We start from the raw sequence: 19,246 nt of genomic DNA, 5'->3' as shown, positions 1-19,246 counted from the left end.
GGGGCAGAAAAGGCTCCCGAGGGGACTGCATGAGCGTGAGGACACTGCGGCCAAGTGGAATGAGAGCACGGAGGGCACGGTTAGGCAAACGGAGCTGGAACTAAGTGCTGTTGGGGAAAATGAGACCTTAAAGGATGCCTTTGGGCAGAGCATGCGCACGGAGGGCGACGCTGGACAGACTGAGGAGGCAGGAGATGCTTCCAGCTGGAAGGAGACATGGGTGGACTCTGTTCCCCAGAAGCCGCTGGGGGGGGATGCTGCTGGGCAGGAGGGGGGGGGGCCCGAGCAGGATGAGGCGGTGGCACACACCGCCAGGCCTGGCAAACCCGGGATAGGCCCAGCTCCGTGGGGCGAGGCAACGCAGGGCCCTGCGTGGCAGAGTGAGACCACAGCACCTGCTGCCCCGTGGGAAGAGATGGTGGGAAATGCTGCTGGGCAAAACCAAACAACAGGGGAGCGCGCCGGCGAGAACGAAACAGGGGCCGTTCAACCCCCGCGTGATGGGCTTGATCAGAGCAGTGACTGGGGAAATGCTGCAGACATGCCCCAGGTCCTCCAGATGAACATCAGCTCTACTTTGGAGCACGACTCCAGGATAACAGGAGGCACTTTGTGTCATCGTGGACATTGCCCCTGGCAGGTAATACTTCTCTCCCAGTCTGGCCATAAATACCACACCTGAATGCTTTCTTACTTTACTTGTTCCATCCGGAGCAGAGTTCATCAAGCCATTATAAAGCTTTTTTTCAGGGCGAGAGCAATCCAACCACAGGTATTTCTCAAGCTTCTACAGGTCTTTTTGATGATACGTATCATCTTAGTTGCTTTATTTATCATTCTTCCCTTATCCTAGATAGATGCTTTTTTGTGATCTCAGCTTAATACATCAATCAGATCTTCTCCTGCTGTGTTGAGGTTCTTTGTTTCTACATGTTCTTGGTGAAAAGCTGTGCTTCTGACTCCTCCTGGAATGGCTGGTGATATTTTTCACAAAAAATTCTTCTAAGACCAGGTGAGATTCTTCATTAGAATACTTTTCATACTTGTATGAAAAGGGCTCAAGAGGGCTCAAATGTGAAGGCAAATAAGGGAACCCTCCCTGAAGTGTTTCTTTTATTTCCATGATACTGTTTTGTTCTTCTAATCTTGGTTTTGGGCTTGCGTGTGTGTGAACTTATTTGTTACGGGCTTGTGCATAGAAAGTCTTGTCTAAAAGATCTCAGGTTATGATCAGTCTATTTTATTGCCCTCATGCAAAAATATTTTCCCTTTCCACCCATCAGGAGGTATTTTACAAGGGGGGAAAACTAGTAGGCTGAACCTGTGCGGACAACACAGTCATTGCACACTTTTGCAAGCCGCAGTGTCACTACCAATAAATTGTATGGGTTTCTGCCATCTTACACACTTCTAGAAGGAACAGCACCTGCTTGCCTTTTGATCAAGTGAGACCTGATTTTGAGTTGCCTGAATGCTGCCTGACCTGTACCGTTTGTTCTTGAATTAAGGTGTTACCATCAAGGAAGCTTTGTATTTTCATTACAGCAGGCAATTTGTAACTGAAGCTTGTATTTTATATATGTATTTTTTAAAGGCTTTTGCAAACCCTTTCCATTCTAGTTCTTCATAACCTAAGACAGAATTTGTCTTTGCTCCTTTTCAATGTTTTGTTCTAGCACTATTGAACAAAATTAAAAGCATTAATAGTACACAGAATTAAATCAAAATAGCTTATGTAAAACTTGACATTACTCCAGGAACTAAACAAGGTAGGAGGCCAGATGGTGTTGCACCTTTTTCCACTATTTGATTATTATATTATTAACAAACTTTAAGCTTTTCCTTCAGTTTAACACATGAAATAACAGGTTCAGGGAAGAGTTTAATTGAAGAGACGCTGAGGCATTAATGGAGGTTGTAATTCTGCATAAACAAGGAAACATCTAATGCTGAGCAGCATGTGTTCACTTCTCCCTTTCCTACTCTGTAGCTCCCTCCAAAATACCAGTAAAAAGGAAAAATGACAAAGTTTCCAAATCTCCACTCTTACTTGCACTTTCACTGGACAACTCAGAAAGTGAAAAACTCTTTCTAGCCCTTGTTCACGCAGAAAAACACCACTCTTCTTTTTTAACCCAAGTACCAATGAAATACACCTAGTGTTACTGTTCTACCCCCCAAAAAATTGAAGCCACATGAAAAATCACAATCGTACTCATTTCCTTAGAATGCCAGTCAGCACAGCTCTAATCCTATTTGATTTTGTCAAGCTTAGTTCATCATGCTATCCTGCTCCATTGTCACAGATGTGCAGTCATTTTCTTACTGTTTTAACACCATCATCTTTGCTTGGTGCACTCTAGTCAGAACTGTTGCTTTCAAGATTACACAGCCTGCAACCAACCAGAGACCAGCAGTGCACATGAATACCTAACACAGCCCTGGTGACACGTTCTTCCTCATCTTTCACACAGGTTTTGATCCGGAATAGTAAAGACATTGGTTTCTGTGGAGGGAGCTTAATCAGCAGCCGCTGGGTGGTCACCGCTGCTCACTGCCTTGATCTCGTCAGACCCCACCATGTTACCGTAGGTGAGTACAACTGGTGTAAACACAGGGGTAGTCTCTTCCTTAAAGTGAGCTTTGTACATGAACACAGTAAGGTATGGTTGAGAGACACACACACGCATCAGATTTACAGAACACTTCAGTTCCTTGGCAACGGTGGACCAGCTGGTCCCTTTTGTTTTCATGGAGAACCTGGGAATGTGAGGCAGAGATTTCTCTTTTTGTTGCCCCTTTTGGCAATCTCATTGTGCATGGAGACTGAGCACATCTCAGGGTACATGTGGGATGGAAGGATTCCTGTAGGTGATGCTCTGCTTTCAAGTCAGTTTTGGTTTTTAATCAGCTGTGCTAAGGCACTGCTTCTCATTACCGGTAGCTGCCTCAAAGCAGAAAGCCTGCCCCCAGTCATGTCCTACAGCACCTATCATCAGTAGCAGGAATGCTGCCTGAAAGCCAGCCTTGTGGTTGAAACCTCCAGAAGAGACATGCAAGAGGAGCAAACAGAATACAGCACTGGATAACTGACAGGAAACAATTCTTCTGCCTTACCCACAGCTGCATCTTAACGCTTAATAAGTATGTCACGTTCCTGAGGGGGAAAAACAGAAAGTCCCATGCAAGCTTAGACAAACTGTTCAAAATACAGCACTCACTTACTAAAAAGCATTAACTGTATTTATGGTAAAATCCCTGCCCCAGAAGCCGTAATTGCATAAAGTAGATACTTGGGTATCTACTCATTCTACTCATCCAGTCAACAAGTTTGTTTTGCCTGTGAAGGGCAAACTGGTAATTTGGAGGATCACATCTGCAGCAGCAGCAATTACTGTTACAGAGCATGATTTGTGTGGGGAGGGAAGGTCAAAAGCATTAATTCACTATCCTTCCCACCCTACGGGCTGTTTCCAGTTTGCTTAACATTTTAACTTGTCACGACTACAGGAGACTTTGACAAATACCAAAGAGAACTGAAAGAACAGAAGATTGATGTGGAACGGAGCTGGACACATCCACATTATGATTCCAACGACTACAACGGTGACATCGCCTTGTTGTACTTGAGCAGCGATGTTATTTTTAATGAGTATGCAATTCCCATCTGCCTTCCCAGCCCGACCCTTGCCACCCTGCTATCTGAAGAAGGAAGAATCGGGATGGTAAGCGGATGGGGTGCCACTCACGAGAGAGGTTCGACTCTGCGCTTCCTCATGAAGGTCCGGCTGCCCATCGTGAACATGGAGACCTGTCAGCGGTCAACAGACCGACTCATTACCGATAACATGTTCTGTGCAGGCTACAGCGCTGAAGCTGCGGACGCTTGCAAAGGGGACAGTGGTGGCCCTTTCACAGTGTCTTACCACAACACTTGGTTTCTCTTGGGGATTGTAAGCTGGGGGGAGGGCTGTGCGGAAAAAGGAAAATACGGTGTATATACCAGAGTATCCAACTACATCCCCTGGATTAAAGAGATTGTTGAAAGTGTGGCAGATGCAAAAAACTTTTCCATTAACTTTTCTTAAGACAATCTTTAAAAACAGGAACCACCCTATTATTACAGAGTGCTTCCATCTAAGACATTATGCAATTCCTGTCGTTAATGGTATAGAAATCAAAATTATCTTCAAAGAAATTTTGAGTCTGTTTACCATAAATGGTTAAATTGCTAATTCAAGTATTACTGAGTAAAATACTTGTGTATAATAAAGAACTATTCTGCAAATAAATAATAAAGGAGACAACTACAACTTTAAATGCCCAGCAGAAAGGTTTTGTTTGGTCAGTTTGTGGGGCTGGGTTTTTTAGAGAAAGCAAAAGCTTTCCGTTTCTCAAGCCTACATGCATATCCCAAAAGCAGGCAAATAATCCTGTGTGAATTAGTTGCATTTCCAGTAGTGTTCTCTGTCCTCTAGTTATGAAACACCATGGTGAACACAGCCACTAGCGATCTGTGAAGTTGTGTCACCCAATAAAACTGTTACCTCAAGTACAAGTCAGTTTACTAAAATACCAGTACTTTCTGCTACAAAACCAACGTCTATGTGTTAGGGACTGCACAGGAGGAACTGCCCAAGGGGGAATCCACCTGGCTGCAGCTGGAGAAACATACACAGGATTGTACAGTGGGATTCTGAAAGAAGTGAATTCCTGTTGGGGGGCCCTGGGGGGTGAGGAATGGTGCCTGCTGCGCTTTGCGGGGTGCCCTACTTCACTGCAGCTCTGCTCCAGCAGCAGAGGGTGAGGAAAGGCGTGAAGATGGGCCACGTGTTCCTGCTCTGGGCAGAGTTCTACAGAAGTGGAACTACAAAAAAAACACAGAGCTACCAAAGTAGCGAATAACAGAACTGTCCATTTTTCACACTTTTTTTCCTAAGAAAGAAAACCCTTTTTTTTTATTCTGAAGATGCACACACACACCCCCCATGTAGACAATTTACCTCTGATTGATAGTTTTTGATGAGCGGTAATTCAGACAGGAAATATTTGTGAACACACTTGATGGAGAAAGAGCCACCACAGCAATAACTTTTCTCTCAGTCATTGCAAAAGGAAGATTGGTCCTGTGCAGCCAGCCGCCCCTCTACAAGGCCTATTTCCCCACACAGCCAAAGAAGTTTCACATACTTAAAGGAAGTGCTCAATACCAAAATGCAAGCAAAATACCTATGGGCCAGACTAATATCCCCCGACTAACTGTCCCCTCTGAGTACCTACATCACCATCTTTGTCCAACTGTCTTTGCTGTTATTTCTAGGTGGTCTTTATGACCCAGATATCTCAAAAGTTAAGTTTTGGGTTTGTGACCTTTTTTACAACTAACTTACTATGAAGTTTTAATTTAAAAAGCACCCCAGCACTCTCACTGATGAGTGGTTCTCTTCCTGAGCTTTATTCAAAGCCTCATGAAAATAAGCCAGTCAGTCCATTATTACCATTGCACAAGAAACAGAACCTTTTTGTTTGCCTCAGAGAACACGTGATGCCAAGTTCCTATGATTAATTTTGATGGCAAGGAACTGTATTGGGCCCTCAAAAGACCACCAGGGTCAGTACGTTAAGGAAACATCTCTTAGGATTGAAAAGGAGCCCACAGTCCCCCATGGCTGCAGTACCAGAACAACAACAAAAAGTTGGGGGGGAGGCAGGGAGAGGGGGGAAGCAGCCCACCCTAACTCACAGACCTTCGGGGCCAAACGCAACCTGGGTACAAACAGCTCTACACCATTCAGTTTTTCACATAGTTGCACCTGCCAATATAACACTAAGGAATTAATTACCTGTCTTTCAATAAATATTAATTAAAAATGGGGAAAAAAACCCAAACCCTTGAAACTGTCAGCATGCTAAAAGCACGCACCTGAGGTCAGTTGCTGTGACATAAGCATACCTGGCAAGAGTAGGTGAAGAAGTCTTACAGCAGAATTCCTTTAGTAGGCTCCACCCAGCACAGGCATCCTCCTTCAGTTTTTGCTTCATGTCCCAGCGTACAGCTTTATTTTGTCGTCAGTCCCCTTCAGTCTGGCAGGAGCCAGACCATCCAGTGTGACCATCCACATACTTACATTCTCTCCAGGATCAGTGCCAGCAGATGCCAGAGGTATTAAGCGCCTCCACATCGGCCAACACCACGATCCCGCCTCAGGGAATTCACAGCATCACAGAACACACACTGCAGCCAACAGGCTGCACTCCTCTGGAACGCAGGCAACTTTCTTATTGAAATCCCAACTGCCAGTTATCCGTGCAAGGAGAAGAGTCCGCTTCTTGTAGGAATGCTCAGCAAACAAAAACATTTTCAGAGGTAGAGGTAAAGAAGCAGAGGTACAAAATGTTGCTCTGCTGTCTTTCTGTAGCACCAGGGACGAAGAAGTAGCAGCATTATCCCCCTAACACAGAGATAGGAACCTTCTCCTTACCACTGGTAAAACAAGCCTTTCTGAAAGTCACTAGTGGGCTACAGAGCAACACACCTTCGAGCTACCCAAATACTAAAGCAAAACAGAAGAAAATGTACATGGCTTTCAACTCTACAAGTGAAGTCACAGCAGTATCAAGCCCTGCAGCAAAGGCTCCACACAGCTGATCTAAGTAAGTGCTGCATAAAGCACACAAAAAAGATGTGTCCAGCAATCTGATATTCAGTCTTAAGTAGTGTCACTAACCCTGAGTCCAAAGTCTGGCTTACTTTAAAAAGAATCTATTCTATCACCGTCACAGAAAAGCCCATCAGCTGCGGCCCTTTGTTCTCCAACAGCAGTCACCACTGAAGCTTTGCCGTTCACACGGAGGATCAATAGCGGTGAAATACTGCTGTCTGTCTTACGTCACGCATGTTAGCTGGAAGCCGCTGGAATTTTTAGTGGTCAGTCTGCTGGTCTTCTCCTCAACTTTTTTCATCACGCTTTCATGAAAAATGAAATCCTTTGGGTGGAAGATGGTCAATGTTTCTAATCAAAACCAATACATGTAGATCTCCAAAGACAGAACAACTGATTAATAAAAGTGCTGAATAAAGAGGAAATGGACAATGGTAAACAGAAAATTAACAATTAGCAGCTTCTCCACATACCAGGTGGACCACACTTATATTCTCTTGAGCAATCAACAGACAGCCCCCCAAAAAACAGAAGATGTTTTATTGTCTAAAGTGTTGCAATACAACAAATACGTGATCTGTACAAAGGACACAATAGAGCAAGTTTAAATACAATCAGGAGAAAGAAGTCCCCATATTCACAGTCCTCAGACAACATCTTATACCAGAACCTGAACCAACGATTTTAGAGATTCACTAAAAAAACCCAAACAAGTTGTTAAAAAATTTAAAGGTCTCCAAAGAGTCTATGGGTGTACTGTCTTACAGCAGAGGTCATGGGGTATTCTGTGAAGGGTCACAATGGCATCTTATTGCCCTCAATGCTGATTTTCACTGCATGGGCCGATCTGCTTTTTTTCCTGATATCTGTGAATTTCCGCATCTGTTTGTCCAGTCGACTCACCCCTTTCTTAGAGGTCCCCTGGAACTTAAAAAATAAAACTAATAATTACCACTGAAAAAAAGCAGACGTCCCAGAGGATCAATCAAGAAAAGCGATGCATGCAAGGTTAAACCTGCAAGAGGGAGCTGATGAAACCACTGCTTCCAACTGGGGGTCTGTGTGTGCGCGCACACACATGTTCTCTCCCCGCAAAGTGGGTAAAATGGTTCCTCCAATTCGTGCATCGCGTATATGGAGGCAGTCACACTCTCAAACATCACACAGTAAAGCTTTCACATTACAGGGATTAATAACCATGTTAGTCGTTCTCATGCCGGCTGAATATACAGCGTGGAATAATTTTGTATCTATATTGCCTGGAGTTTAGTGTCAAAAATATACTGTACTACAGTGTCACACATATAGGCTTTCTGTGGGGGTAAGATTTTTTAGATATGAATATATTGTAAATGAGGCGGACTGAGTTGACATATCAAATCCAAACTGCAATTTATTTTAAGGGTCACTGATTAGTACTTATAAAGCAAGAGATGGGAAAAAGGGGGTCTAGGGGGAAGCAAAAGAAATGCCTAAGCTGACCATACAGGTTCTTAGAAGAGTTACTGCATTTCACCTCTGTATTTTAACTGCAAATGAAACATTGAGATGACGCAGCAGTTATTTTGCACAGATTAGGTACAGCAATTCTGTAAAGAAACATCACTAAAGACAAACAGCAAGGACCTTCCAATCCGTAGCCATTACTTCCTAAAAAGCAATTTCCCCTAACTAGACAACAGAAACAATGTTGGGAACTTCCCACCTTTTAATTTTGGGAGAAACAGAGATATCCAGAACATGCTACTTAATATCCGACAAACAACACCTGTTAGAAACTGAACCTCTAGTTCCCATCACTGAGGAAGGTTCTCCTGAAACACTGACTTTAAATAAACTTTATGAATAAAACTGTTCACTAGTCATTGAAATTATAGCTGGAATTTCACAGTGATTTTTAAAAAAATATATGTTTTTTTTTTAAACAAATAAATATGAAGCTTAAACTCAACAGTTATCTACCATTTGTGCTAGCCTCTTCCTGTCACTACTAGTTTGTGGCAGCCCTGCTCACAGAACTCAAATGCAGACTAGAAATCGTCAAAACAATTCCCGCACTGAGGCAGGTCATTGATCGATCTACCTTCACCCCGCATTCGCAACAGGGGATACTTCTCCCCCTGGTCTGCAGAGGTCTCACTCTCTGCCTCCTGTCAACCACCCCTAAAGTCTCACATCACTCAACTTCCTTGAAAGAGCAGGTGTGAAAAATACCTTGCTTTGGACCAGTAAAACATCAGCCACAGATGCTGGTAGGCAGTGACATGAGGCCCTATGCTAAGGGCTAAGAAATCCTGTGTGTCAGCTCAGGTAAACCTGGAGAACCTAATCATGTCAGAACAGCACTCAAAACCACAGGTGGTGCAAAGCTATTTTTGAGAACAGGTATTTTCATTTAACACCTGTTATTTGGGTACCCTGAAGCTGTTACGTGCTACAGCCTGTGTTTTCCTGTACAAGTTACCCTTTAGGTCACAGTACAGACATGAGAGAATACAAGGAGAGTTTTCCAAGTTTAAGTTAAGGTGTACACACTCCTTTCCTGTATGTGCAAACTGCCAACAGCTGAAGCACATGCACTGTTCACACCTCCCTTGAGGGATACCTCTCAAACTTGGGGAAGGCAGAGTGTCATGGCTACAGGGGCATCCTGTTGCCTTCAATGCTGAACTTGATGGCCCGATGCACTTTGCTGAGTCGTTTCTGTTCAGCAAACCGTCTCTTGTGTTTTTCCAAGCGACTAATACCTCTCTTAATAGTCCCGGGCTAGAAACAATATCTCAATTAATGCACAGAACGAGAGATAACAGCAGAAAGCACAGTAATTATTACTTCTTCCATTTACATGTGTTCTACCATGTACTCTGCTTTTAAATTAAACTGTACAAGGTAGAGGGATGAACCAAATAAAGCAAGGCAAAGGCCTCTACTGAAGCTGTTAATGCTTACCAAATCCTCACAGTTTTCCCCCACTGGAATATTATCAGAAGAAATGATACAAAAACTGGGAGAGGTATAAAAATATCAGTGACACACTTATTGAATGGCAGCTTTAGTTCAAAATGCTCTAAACTAAGAGGCCTGTTATCAGATTCTCACCCTGCAGAGAAACTCTAAAATAGTTAACATGAAAATCTCTTTTTGGTTAGAGAAGCAACGATACCCAAGTGAAAGTATTTAATGAGCTTAAAACAGCCCACTTGATAGCAGAACTTACTGTCTACTCAAATTAGAGGAGGCACTTAAAAGAATTACCATATTGTACAGTAACCATGGCAACAAGGTGACAGATTCCCAGGCTTAATCAGAGACAACTTAGGTACAGAGTCACTGGGAGAGGCTAAGCTATCCCCACACTGCAGTGCTTACCCTGGAGGACTCCATCTCCACATTCCACTTTGGCCTGACCACATAGTCCTTGTTGGAGGGCATTGGCACCCTCGCACGGGCACAGAACCCGGGGTCTCCGGGTCTAAGAGCCCTGCAGAAAAAAAAAGATGTGACTGTTAAGCGACAAGTCTTACACAGGAAGAAGTAAAAACAATATAGTGTGTTCTACCTCTGAAACACACTGCATAACCATTGCCTCTAAACCCTCAAAACAAGTTGCATATTGTTAGTACCACTGCAATGCTTTTTTCTAACAGATCTTTTTTTTAAAAATCCAACCTACTTTTCCTCTCCAGTTAACACTTTCTCCAGATCCCTGCGAGGAGTCTGACCACCAGAGCTGCAAGAAAAATAAAATTTTATAGGCATCTATACGCAAAGTAATTCTAAAAGACAGTCAAGTGTGGTACAAGAAAAGAAAGAGGTCATAACTTATTAAAGGAAATAAAAGGATAGTATTGACACACCACTTTGGTTTTCTTGATGGAGCCTCAGAAAGAAAGAAGGATTTCATGTTTCTGCCTGCTACTCCTACCTGCTCAATCTCCTTCGCTGAGGCATCTGTTCCAAATCTCTCTGTTCCCTCTCTTCTCTTGTCATGCCTTTGTAGTTTGAGGTAAGGCCAAAGATGGGTCGAGACCATTCATCTATTAAAAAAAAAAAAATTGGTTAACAAATGCTAGGCCTCTGAAGTTTACCTCCAAGCCATTCCAGTGACCAAATACAGCTTTCCAAGTTCATGGGAAGTATTTATGCTTCCTTCTAAACAAATTATTTTTGAGCTCTTAATATTTCAGGGAAATCCAGCCTTGTGGACAGTAAGAAATGGCTTTCATCCAAAAAATCTCTTGCTGTTGCCTGCTCTTTTAGATCTCTCTCAGCTCTTAGAACACTTAGTGTCAGGAACTCCTGCACACCACAGTGGATGTTATTTTAGAAATATGTAAAGTAGTTCCTAAAGAACGTAAGTTTATAATCAGTTTGCAGTCATTCAGCATGGACTGCACTACACAAGGCCTACAGCTGTTTAAGTAAACTTTCAGTCATCCAAGATCTCTCTGAAGTCCATGGAATAAACAGTCTTCTAGCAGCACCTTCCTGCCTTCGTAGCGTATACACGAAGTCTGGACAACTAGCCAAGAGACAATCAGGGCAAAATAAATGCCATCCTCTGGTTTAGAAGAATGAAAGAAACAGGAAAAGGTGCCTGCAGAAGTTACCGTAACAGCGTTTGTTAAAAGCTCTACAAACAAAGCGGCCTAACAGATCAGTGGGATTCCTACACTGCAGCATTAATTCTACTACAGACAATAGAAAAGAGTGATGCAGAAATTAAATTATCAGTGGAACCTCACTGACACAAGGCAAAGGGAGATTTACATACTGATTAGCTTCCCTGCCATATCCTTGTTAGGTCTCGACTCTTTGGGGTGTTTGTAAAGGTACATCACAGCTCGTCCAATGCCACTGTGCTTCAGGGTCTCTTGGCTCACACTGGGCAACTGCAGGATACAGGAAAAGTCAGAAAATAGCAAGAAATGGTGTCTGAACACCAATGGCATCAAACTTCGCAAAAAGAGCAAAACTCACCTTCACAATAAGCTTGAAAAAAATTAGTATTTTTTCATTGTCCCACAAGGAATTGGTTAAAGTATCAAATACCAAAACCTAGGAATCTGCCTTAACATTTTTGGGTTTTATACACAAAATTAAGTCAGCTTCCAGAAATATTTACTCCAAATGATTTTTTGCTTATATTACCCAAGAACTGAGTTATTGCCTTCAAAGCATCCATTTTATAAAGATAAAAACTTACATGGCAAAAGCATTCAAGTCATCAGCTTAGCTACAAACACTAAAAGGTCTACACCGAGTATGATGCGCTTTCTCGTGCACTGCACACTTTAATAGGCCACAAAAGAGAAGGGACCATGAGAGAGTGAAACTCGCAAATGACTCTTCACTGAACTTTGCCTATAAACCTGAAATGGGCAGGCAGGGCCAAGTAATCTAAATTCAGGCAGAACTCTTGCAAATTCTTAGCAAGGAGCAATATTTCTAGAGCTTCAGTCACAGCCAGCTAGAGGCGCTGCAAGAAAAATTTCACTTCTACCTCATTATCAAAACTATGCCATGTTTATTTTATGAATACAGCAAAGACAAATTAAAGCGATCAGTCACAATGTATGAGCCACTGAGTGCAAGGGAAGATAAGTGACTAAGCAGTTTAGATTTATCAAGAATCTAGAAACGCCGTAACATATAACTCCCCGAGACAGGGTAGAGAACTTTTTGTCTGCAGTTTGTCCGAGACTCTCAGAAATGTCTTCTGGCCTGCTGCTAGCAGAGCTGTTTGCTTCGTTGTGAACACGGGCAAAATTTTTGTAACAGTTAAGTGCCTGAAGCTCCCTAGCCAAATTTTGTTCAGGTAGACAGCATGTCTACAACATAAGAGTCATTAAAATGATGCAACTTTTAAACAAGCACATCTGTTTTGCAGTTTGCTTCCTTGTGTATTTCACTGCACGGTCCATTGGTAGCAGCTGCAGTACATTTATCGCCAAACATTTCCCTAAAGCACATGACTGTAACACTGTGGAGAAGCCACGAATCAAATATGGTTAAAAGTCCATTTCAAACCTCTTGCAGGATCTTCAGAAGCTCCTCTCGTATCTTTAGTGCTGGCAGACTTCGGTCTGGAAGAGGAGAAAGCCACTCTTTGATGGCAGACATAACACCACTATCGATGAAAGTTTCTTTGAGGTCCTGCCTACGAAGTTTGAAGTAAAGAGGAGTCACAAAGTCATATAATACATCAAAATCTTAAGATGCAATGTTCTTTCAGCACAATAATGCACTGGAGTTTGTTTCATCTTCACTGCACACTCAGTACAACTGTAATATGACTCCACAAAATCTATCAAATTCCCAATATTCCCCAAGGCGATAATTAACTGGGAGAATGACAACTCACTTTTTAAGATGCATAACTACAGTTGGTAGCAAAGTTAATTTCTTTAGTGCTGGTTTCTTTTGTGTATTCAGCTGTCGATCCTCCTGTAGGGAGTTAAAGAATCAGCACAAGTTAATCAAAAGAACTCTCTCATCCTTTACAACATTTACAGGAAAAAGTTTAGTCTGTTACAAGAGAAGTGCAACTTTGGCAGGATTACGCTAACTTTGCACCCTGCTCTATCCTCCTGCAGCACCAAAAACAAATTATACGGTGACTTCTCTTATAAAAAGGGTGCCCACCTTAGTCAACATTTTCCTTAAAAGCATCACACTCCCTCTAACTTTTTTTTTTTTACTTCATGATTTCGATTGATTGCAATAAACTGGAGGTTTGCAGGGTCCTCCATGCTAGCTATGCAAAGATAACCTAGAAACTTTGTTAGTAAAAATCTCATGTTAACAACAGAAAAATAGCTAACGAAAACAAGGCAAAGTGAGGAAATGTGTGTTTGCTTCACCTAAGAATGTAATTAGATAACCTAGAAGTTTAGCATGGTGTAAGTAACATAAGAGCGCACAAATGCGCATCATGTGCTAAAACAAAGTCTGGGTTTCAAAGTGACTATCGCCCAAGACCATAATGTCACCATCTGTTCAGTACTTGGGCTCACATACCAAGACGACCCATTACAATCAACAGATTTATGTCCTGCTGTGGTAATTCCTGTCCACTCCTCTTTATCCACTGAAGGTTCTCTCTGCACACTGTTTTTTTTATTGCAAGGGAGAAGATTCTTCTAACGCCCTTTTACCTCTTCATGCCCCAGAATGGTTTGACAGGCACATGCTATAGAAATAAAGACACCACAACACCAGAGCTCAGCTCTTCCTTCTCTCCAGCATTTCAAACTATATGGCTTCATTTGAAACATATGGCTATCATCTTGGCCAAGAAAGACTTTATTGTCAAGACCAAGAGAGTCTCACTTGTCTCCCAGATTGCTATCTCACTCTCCCCTTCCTCCCCAAACACATTAGCCTTCTTATCTTGTTCTCAGGAAGATTCTTTTTCTGTTATCTGTAAGATTCCTCTATAAAGTTCCGTATATTCCCTCCAATTGGTTTTAATGAGTTTCACAGTGCTTTTCGTCAATTTGATTGCTACTCCAACAAAACTGCAACCAGAACAGAAGGTATCTGCCAAAAGGACAAGACACCCCAGTAGGCCTTGCACAGTAACATATAAAACATGCCTTGAAAAAGGCAGCCTGCCGAGACAGAACTTTGCGTAATTCTGTTACTCTACCATCATTTACCACAGTACTGTCATTCAAACAGTTTAGAAAAGGATTCCTCTCAGGAACAAACACCAAAGTACTACATATGCTAGTAACTGTATAACTAACTTAAAACCTAGTCCCTTTCTCAGTGTTTGATATACTTACTCATTTAGTTTACAGAACATGTATACATCCCTTTTTATAGGACAGTTGATCTCATCTGATCAAAGCTGAGCAAGTTAATGAATTTCAATCTTTAAAATGAAATATGGAGAAATGTTTATTCAACAGAATAATTTTTCTTTTCATTCAGAATAGCAAAATAACATTTAAACATTATTTAGATATTGGAAGCTTTCTGTAGCATACTCCTCCTGAGTATCAGCCAGATTTCTGTATTTTACCGATCACAAGATTTTCCCATAGAATGAAACTGGATTTTAAGGCGCCTTTGGACCCTACAAAACTCACCTCAGCAGCTTCATTCATCTTCACAATCATCGCACTGACCACATCATCTGCATCACTAATAAAAGTTCCACCATCACGGTTTCGTCTACGCTTGCCACTCATACTCTTCTTCCGTTGCAGCATCATGTCAAAATCTGACATGAAGTCCATACTAAAATGCAAGAAGAGTTTGCCGATGATCAGAAGAAGGTTGATCTCACTGTCTTTGCAGGAAGTAACTTTCTACTTCTGTAGTGTAACCTTTCAAAAATTCTCTAATAAACCTACAAGCATTATGTCTCAATGCCCCTGTAAGATAATTAGTTTTCCTCAGTACGCAAACTGGGAAAGTAGCAAAGGGCTTCAGTGGCTCCAAGACGCCCTCAAAAGTCTGCAAGACCTTGCTGAAATAGCTAACGACATGCGCACACATAATATCCTGGGTTCAAAACGTGCTAAAGCTGTCAGTGAAGCTGACAAAGATTTAGCTTTCCTGTACCTGCAATACACTGCTTTGATGCTACTGACCCAGATAGAAAGGAAACATGACACATGCTGATGGCAAGTCTTGCCATACCTTACCCCTTACACTAGCAGAGAAACACACCTGACTCCAATGTTGAACTCCTAGAAGTAGACTTAAATGTTTGATTAGATATTAATTTCACTCAGGTTTTGATGAAAACCGTGAAATACTGTTCTTTGAAGCAGCATAATCTGCTATGGATTGCCAAGTGACTAAAACTTGAGTACAAGCTGAGAGAGGACCTTCTGTCATAGTTTATGAGGACACACTTTCTGTAGAAACATGGTCCCGTGCCTTTCTAAACTGAGAAGCCTAGCCAGTCTTTGGACGAGCCCCTTCACTGAAGTCTTGCATTTGCTATTAACAAAGGAGCATGTAACACATTGACATACTGTTTCCCTCTTTTGATGTTATCATCCGAGTCTGATTCATCTGCTGTCTCCTTCATGTCTGCATCACCTTTCTCTTCCTCCAAGTCTTCCTGGTTAAAACCCTGATGGGTAAAGACAGCACAGATCAGTGTACAGATTAAGACTGAGCATCTACTCATGCACCCGACTCTGATACTTGAAAAACTTCAGACAAGTCTCCAGAAGATCTGGAAGATAGAGAAGCAAAAGCTTCCTAATTCTACGTACAACTTTCACACCAGTAACTCTCCCAACAGAAGAGCTGTAAGTGTTATTTAACCCCAAAACTACCTCAGTGAGTCCCAACAGATATAAAGCTTCCCTCCTGATACAGCTTATCTTTGAACATGAATTCAAACCCGAAGGGACATTCTGAAATACTGTGCCATGAAAATTACAGTTAGCAATTGAACAAAAGACATCCACAATAGCACTTACTGTAAATTCCTCCTCTTCCTCATCACCAGATTCTCCAAATATATCTGCGATCAGGTTCCTGTGAAGGTAATGGTAACATTTATCTATTTAGACAGCAACAGTGAGAAGTGCATTTTATGCAAAATTTCTAATGAGTCTGTGGAGATCCACCTTTCATTCTGCCACCTACCACTGACCTTCCTCTTAACACCACCAATGAAGGTAGACAATCATTCTCTGGTTGGGATTCATCCATTCTCCATTCATAATCAGTCTCACGATTTGCAACCCCAAAGGAATTCATATTCCCAGAAGCACTTACTCTTGTTCATTTCCAGATTCACTGTCACTGCCAAACAGATCTTTCTCTTCTTTTTTCTTTCCAGCATTCTCTCTTCTTTCTTCTTCTTCTTCTTCACTATCCGATACAATATTTTTCTTCCGTTTGTCAGATTTGTCTGAAGCAGCATCACTGTCTGATTCCTCAACATCAGAAAGGATTCGTACTTTTTTTGCAGCTGCCAACAGAAAGAAGCATTGCTACATGTCCTAGCACACGGTATTCTGGTATTCTCAAAAAACTATTCTCTCAAAATTGATTTTGTCAAGAGGGAAGCTGACTAGCCTTCCTACCCGAAATCACTGCCATTTCTTAAAAAACGTATCCATTCTAAAGTCTGTTTTATTCAATCAGTAACTGCAGTTTCCATACACCACATTTATCCACAAAAACTTGCAGTTTCAAAACTGACTCTCACTCCTAGTATATGAAAAAACAGAAGAAAAATTTACTAGAGAAGTAACAACAAACTAGAGAAATGACTAACAGGAATTATCAACATGACAACAGATGCCACTATAAAGCAAGATCACTGCAGTCTTCTCTGTTACTTCTATTAGAACTACTTACTACTCGTAAGTATTAGATATACATTCACCCAGAAATGCAGTGAGAACAACAGTTCTACAAACGCAGTACTGCTCTAAAAACAAATCTGCTTTATGGTTTCATATTTATCTTAGACGTTTTCTTCACATAAAAACAATGAGTTAACTCTAACAGCATTGCTTCTCACATCACATTTTTATTTTCACACTATAGTTCCTTACGTGTTTTCTCATTGTCATCCTCACTGTCAGAAAGGATAGCTGTTTTCCTCTTCACTGTCTTCTCCTCCTCTTTCTCTTCTTCATCACTGTCTGATATTTTTCGTCTCTTAGGACCTTCCTCTTCACTGTCAGAGCCCTGAAATCCTTCCCTTACATGTTCATTATCTGAATGATGAGAATCATTCTGAGCCTCCTCCTTCCTGTCCTCCCCATCACTATCCTCAGACTCTATTTCTTGTTTGTGTCTGGAAATGTCCTCACTCTCAGAGTCGCTAGCTGGCTGTTTGCGGAGTTCCTCGCTCTCCGCTCCTCCTTCCTGTCCTCCCCATCACTATCCTCAGACTCTATTTCTTGTTTGTGTCTGGAAATGTCCTCACTCTCAGAGTCGCTAGCTGGCTGTTTGCGGAGTTCCTCGCTCTCCGAGTCACTGGCCGGCTGCTTGTGGGGCTCCTCGCTCTCCGAGTCACTGGCCGGCTGCTTGTGGAGCTCCTCATTTTCAAAATCACTACTGTGATCCCTGTGAGGTTCTCCATTTTCAGAGTCACTTGCTCGATGATTTAAGGCATCTTCATTTTCAGAGTCACTTAAATGCCGATTTGGATGGTCCTCAGTATCAGAATCACTGTCTTTCCCTTCGTGACCTGCTTCATTGTCTGAATCACTCACATTGTTATTTGGAGGCTCCTCATTATCCGAGTCACTGTCTTTTTGCCTTGGGATATCTTCATTTTCAGAGTCTGTCATATGAGGCTCTCCCATTTGCCCATCATCTTCTCCATCACTGTGTTCATTCTGAAAGAGAAAAATAATCTCAGGCAACTAAGCAAAAAAGACTTAAAAAGGAAATAAAAGAAGTTCTGAATTTTTCCTTGTCCTTCCTCCAATTTGATTACCTAAGGTACTGCAAACTAAAATGCTTGCTATACAGAAATAATTATTAGACAATTTGCATCAAAGGACTACCAAATACTTCAGATCAAGAAACATATTAAGAGATCAGAGGAAGTCTGTCCACCCTGCGGCTCAATCACATTTTGGAAATGGTAAAAGAATTTAAAAAACACTCAAATAAACATATCTAAGAAGTTCCTCCAAGGTAACTATTTAGTGCTTTTATTTTAAAAAGTTAGGCCTTCAAAGTGGTTTAGTCCAAATGCCCAGTAGTAAGGAACAGTATCTCGCACTTGTCATTTTTTCTTAAAATCTGAAACAGATGGTTTTTTGTATGAAATACATTTTACTGAAACTGCACATGTATTACTTTCCAAGTGAAGCTCAAAAGAGTTAGTGCCCTTTCCTTCTTTGCCAAGGAAGCTTATTTAGGAACACGTCAAGACCAAAAGCCTACCAAAAAACAGGAATAAAGTCTTAGTCAGACCTTTCAGAATATTATTGTTAGTAAGTTTTGTGTTTCAATGCATAAGAATGTAAGAACAGATTCAAGGCTTCTCTCCCTTAAGCTGATAGCTGCCATGCCTATCCACACACCTGAGATAACCTATGCATAAATACACCAATCTTCTTAAAACTTTAGAATTGAAACGCAATCCTTTACATCTTTTTCTACACAGCAAAAAATACCAAGCTGCACGCTCCATTTTTGGAAAAACCTTTCAAAAGCCACCTGTCAACAGCATCACTTGGTTTATCAACATCTTGGTTTATCTTTCCTACAACATCTAACTTCTACCTGTGGAAAAAAAAAAAAAATCTCAACTGCATTACCGGAGACAACAAAATCAGACTCTTGAAGACTCATTTCATTAACTCAGTATGCCTGTCACAGTCACTGTCACAATAATCCCTTTTCAACTGAAAAGAACAATACAGTAAAAGGATCTTCTTTTCTACATATTCAACTCCACTCTTCAGCCAGGCTTTCTTCAGGAGTGATTTTGTCTCTCTCGGCTATAGACACCTTCTACCAGCTTATCTGCAAACTGAGTATGTATTGTCCTAGGAGATACTTCAAGACCCGTATGTCCTGGAGCTTCCAAATCTTTTTTTGTCAGCAATTTAATTTCCTTGGAAAGACAGGCTTTCTAT

The 19,246-nt window shown here is 41.6% G+C and overlaps 2 protein-coding genes across 2 annotated transcripts in view; one reads left to right on the top strand and one right to left on the bottom strand.

Annotated features, from left to right (window-relative positions):
- LOC104620446 (coagulation factor IX-like) overlaps positions 1-4,088 on the top strand; it is an 8,863-nt gene extending 4,775 nt beyond the window's left edge. The window contains exons 7-9 of the mRNA XM_010286667.1: positions 8-640; positions 2,475-2,592; positions 3,511-4,088. Of these exons, the coding sequence (XP_010284969.1) occupies positions 8-640; positions 2,475-2,592; positions 3,511-4,088 (1,329 nt within the window). The remainder of the gene's footprint in view (positions 1-7; positions 641-2,474; positions 2,593-3,510) is intronic.
- Positions 4,089-7,311: 3,223 nt separating this feature from the next.
- IWS1 (IWS1 homolog (S. cerevisiae)) lies at positions 7,312-17,959 on the bottom strand. Its single transcript, XM_010286664.1, has 14 exons — positions 17,578-17,959; positions 17,201-17,506; positions 16,413-16,608; positions 16,112-16,169; positions 15,656-15,756; positions 14,759-14,909; positions 13,027-13,109; positions 12,693-12,822; positions 11,437-11,554; positions 10,588-10,699; positions 10,336-10,392; positions 10,032-10,143; positions 9,268-9,428; positions 7,312-7,589 (listed from the first exon to the last, which is right to left on the bottom strand). The coding sequence occupies exons 1-13, from the start codon at positions 17,957-17,959 to the stop codon at positions 9,300-9,302; spliced, it is 1,935 nt and encodes a 644-aa protein (XP_010284966.1). The 3' UTR covers positions 7,312-7,589; positions 9,268-9,299.
- Between the last annotated feature and the right edge of the window lie 1,287 nt (positions 17,960-19,246).

Source organism: Phaethon lepturus, unplaced genomic scaffold, assembly GCF_000687285.1.
Source record: "Phaethon lepturus isolate BGI_N335 unplaced genomic scaffold, ASM68728v1 scaffold935, whole genome shotgun sequence".
Taxonomy (NCBI): domain Eukaryota; kingdom Metazoa; phylum Chordata; class Aves; order Phaethontiformes; family Phaethontidae; genus Phaethon; species Phaethon lepturus.
This window is presented reverse-complemented; position numbering and strand designations above follow the sequence as displayed.

Excerpts from the sequence above, each read along its gene's own strand:
- IWS1 (XM_010286664.1), bottom strand. The coding sequence starts at position 17,959 with ATGGGAGAGCCTCATATGACAGACTCTGAAAATGAAGATATCCCAAGG. Across the intron at positions 13,110-14,758 it reads AGATGAATGAAGCTGCTGAG|GAGGATCGACAGCTGAATAC; the intron begins GTGAGTTTTGTA and ends AACTCCCTACAG. Across the intron at positions 12,823-13,026 it reads GTAGTTATGCATCTTAAAAA|GCAGGACCTCAAAGAAACTT; the intron begins GTGAGTTGTCAT and ends CAAACTTCGTAG.